Source organism: Capra hircus, chromosome 18 (assembly GCF_001704415.2).
Source record: "Capra hircus breed San Clemente chromosome 18, ASM170441v1, whole genome shotgun sequence".
NCBI lineage: Eukaryota > Metazoa > Chordata > Mammalia > Artiodactyla > Bovidae > Capra > Capra hircus.
In genome coordinates, this window is record NC_030825.1 from 50085095 (window position 1) to 50088650 (window position 3556).

At 44.9% G+C, this 3556-nt stretch overlaps 1 protein-coding gene across 1 annotated transcript; it reads right to left on the reverse strand.

Moving 5' to 3' along the window:
- EID2 (EP300 interacting inhibitor of differentiation 2) lies at positions 267–1828 on the reverse strand. Its single transcript, XM_005709721.3, has one exon. The coding sequence runs from the start codon at positions 1674–1676 to the stop codon at positions 1023–1025; it is 654 nt and encodes a 217-aa protein (XP_005709778.2). The 5' UTR covers positions 1677–1828; the 3' UTR covers positions 267–1022.

Sequence of the window (3556 nt, forward strand, 5' to 3'; positions counted from 1 at the left end):
CCATGCTATGAGATATGCAGACAAGATTAACTATTATTGCTTTTTATTTTTTGGCCAATAGAAAAAAACCTAAATGCCCATCAGTATGTTCCTGGTTATGTAAATTACAACATAACCACAGAATGGAATGAAATCCACCTCTAAACAAGAATGAGGAACTATAGTGGTTTGGAATGATCCTTACGTTCTTACTGAAAATGCAGTGCATAAATCAATAAATATAATTTGCCAGCTTCTGTAATGAAGAAAGCAAAACCAAAAAAACCACCCAGCTTTGCATTTACTTGTGTATATATAGGGAAACTGGAAAGACAGAAGTACTGTGGTTATAAATGGGAATTGTACTAAGCACTGGGTGGAGAGGGGACAGAGATAGAAGACTTTTCATTGTGCATTTTATATCTGGGGGGCTTACAAATATTTACCAAAAAGGTATTAAAAAAGAAAAAAAAATCTAGAAATTTCAGATATTCTTGAAATACACAATTTATCGTATAATATATACAGCATTGACTTTGCTTGTCCTTTGAAATGCCTCATAAAACACAAAAGTAATCTTACACCAAAAACTTCTGTTGAAACTGACATGAAGAAAACTCAAGAGGAATTATCAGAACTGACAATTTCCAGTTCTCTCCATGGCCTTCCAGTCCTGTAGGAATTCCTATTCCTATCACTGCTATTTGATGATTTCTTTCGTCACCATGGGCTCTCTTGGCAGTTTTTCTTCATCAAGCCTCAATTTTAGAAAACCATTCTTCTCTTCAGTGAAGCAATTTGAAAAGACATTTCCACAATGCAGGGAAAAGAATCTGGATCAATCACAAACTCCAAGGATGTCAGAAGAGTCATAAGGTTTTGATCTTTTTTTCATTTCTTCTGAGTTTTTCTTGATAAGCTTCCTTTTTTCCCCCAGCTGTGCTTTGCCTTATTCTCACGTACTTTGTAAATTCAAGTTGCAGGAGTGGTATACAACACTGACTTGAAGGCAGAGTTCTTCTGAAAGTAGTTGCATCATTAAACTATTCTCTACTGATAAACTTATCACAACCAAGTTCTTCTATCAGAGGATTGATAATTTCAGATGCAGTCAGAGTTATACTAAATGTTAAAATATCAAAATCCATCCTCTGAGGATTCCGCTGATATTCTGCGTCAAACGCCGCTTCCCTGGCTCTGCAGGCTTCCACAAATCTCCTGCGCCGTCCTTCAAGCTCCTGAATTCGGCCAGGAGCAATCGGGTAGTGTTCCAGATAGTGGCGGAGGAACTGCTGGTAATTAATTCCTAAAACGCCAAGTGGGTGACGGAGGCGGAGATATGGTAACGCAGCCAGGCCCGGGCCGTTCCTGGACCAGGGTCTGCCCTCGGGACCCTCTTCCTCCGCTGGCTCCACCAACAATCGGGCGACCTCTGCCATCCGGGCTTCCCTGGCCGCTGCCCCCAGGCCTTCTCTGGACGCCGCCATCGGACCTTCCCTGGCCTCCGGCACTGGACCTTCCACGGGTGAAGCCATCGGACCTTCTCCGGCCGCCGCCATCGGACGGTCCCTGGCCTCCACAGGCTGTGCGGGGGCCGGCTCCCGCCTCCTGCCGCCTACCTCCCCCTGCCGGACGTCGCCGTTGTCATTTGGTGCGCCCGCCGGTGGGACACCTTTGTCCGCGGGCAGCTCGGACATCCCGGATCGCGGGGTCAGCTCGGCCGCTCGCACAAATACTGGGATAACGGCACAGCGCGGTTAGCGATGTGCACGTAAGTGCACGTAACTGCGCGTTCATGAGCGCTCTGCACACTGATCCACGCTGTGTGTGCAAACCCACGTGCGCAAGCGTAGGGTGTGCTGCTGAAATTGAGTACTGCGCATGCGTCCTGCCCGCGCGACTGCCATCTTCCAGGTGCCACCTAGCGGCTGGAAGAGCCAACACACCTGAAATCTTACCCAGAACGTCTGAGGGAGGTGTGTTGTCTCTTCAGTCTTCTTTGAGACCCTATGGACTGTAGCCCGCCAGGCTCCTCTGTCCATGGGATTCTTCAGGCAAGAATACTGAAGTGGTTTGCCATTCCCTCCTCCAGTGGACCACCTTTTGTCAGAACTTTTCGCTATGACCTGTCTTGGGTGGCCCTGCACGACATGGCTCATAGCTTCATTGAGTTCGGCAAGTCTTTTCACCACGACGAGACTGTGATCCATGAAGGTGTGCGCCACCAGGAAAGTCCTCTAAACCTTCTTTTTGTACAACATACCATGCAGAAAAAAATATACAAAATATAAATATACAACAGAATGACTTATTGCAAAGTGAACGTACCTATGACCACCACTCGGGTCAAGGAATTATTTCTAGTATCCCAGAATCCTTCCTCCCTTCTATCACTTTCTACCCGGGGGTAACTACTATACTGATGGTATAGTAGTGGTGATGGTAATCATTTTCTTGCTTTTCTTTCTGTTTGACTACCTAAGGGTGCATCCCTTAATTTTGCTTGTTTTTTTTTTTTTGAAGTTTACATACTCTTGTGTCTGGTTTCTTTCAAACCTTATTTTTACGGATCACCTATGTTTTTCATTGTAATTATAAATAGATAATTTTTTCCATAGTTACATGTTCATTACCATTATTTTTATGTCTCATAATATTGCAACATGCATCTTAAGTACTGACTCTCCAGTTATTTTTCTTTATTCTAATTAACATGAGAAATACCTTATAAAGAAATTCCCCCTTTAATGTTGTTCACGATAACCCCTGTCGTGATTCAGGGGCATCAGCAAATATAGTGACTCACTGTTTTCTGCCCTGTCAGGAGCAGTTAATTTGAGGCATTAGGTCTCATCTGCAGATCATAAAGTTGAATTTTTATTTTCCTAAGCCCTACATTGATAAGAAACACAACATCCAGCCTGTGTTGCTTCAAGCACAACTTTCCCCCAGCATCTCTGCAGTCTCTTAAGTGTGTGTGGCTCCTTTAAGGTGCCCAGGCTAGCTTGGAGACCTAAGGTCCATTGCTGCCACCCTCAGGCTGCCTGGAAAATCACAAATATTTAATAAAAGAATTTCCAGACTTAGATGGGATAGGAATAGCTCTAAACAAAATCATGGTTTACTCGGGTCTTCCCTGGTAGTACAGCGGATAAGAATCCGCCTGTCAATGCAGAGGACACGGGTGCGATCCCTGGTCCTGGAAGACCCCTCATGCCACAGAGCAACTAAACCTGAGAGCTACAACTACTGAAGCCCGTGAGCCTAAAGCCTGTGCTCCTCAGCAAGAGAAGCCACTGCAATGAGAAGCCTGTGCACTACAATGAAGAGTGACCCGATCGCTGCAACTACAGAGAGCCCATGCACAGCAGCAAAGACCTAGGACAGGCAAACAAATAAATAAAATCATGTTGTATTGGGAATTCCTTGGCAGTTCAGTGGTTAGGACTCTGATCTCTCATAGGTGTGTGCTGCAGCCCCCAAAAACTTAAAACAACTCTCCCCCAGTTATGGTGTGTTGAACAAAAATGCTCATGTGGGGGAGATGAAAGCAAACGTTTGAGATAGATTCCAGGTT

Bases quoted from the DNA above. Each gene is read 5' to 3' on its own strand.
- EID2 (XM_005709721.3), bottom strand. From the start codon at position 1,676: ATGTCCGAGCTGCCCGCGGACAAAGGTGTCCCACCGGCGGGCGCACCA.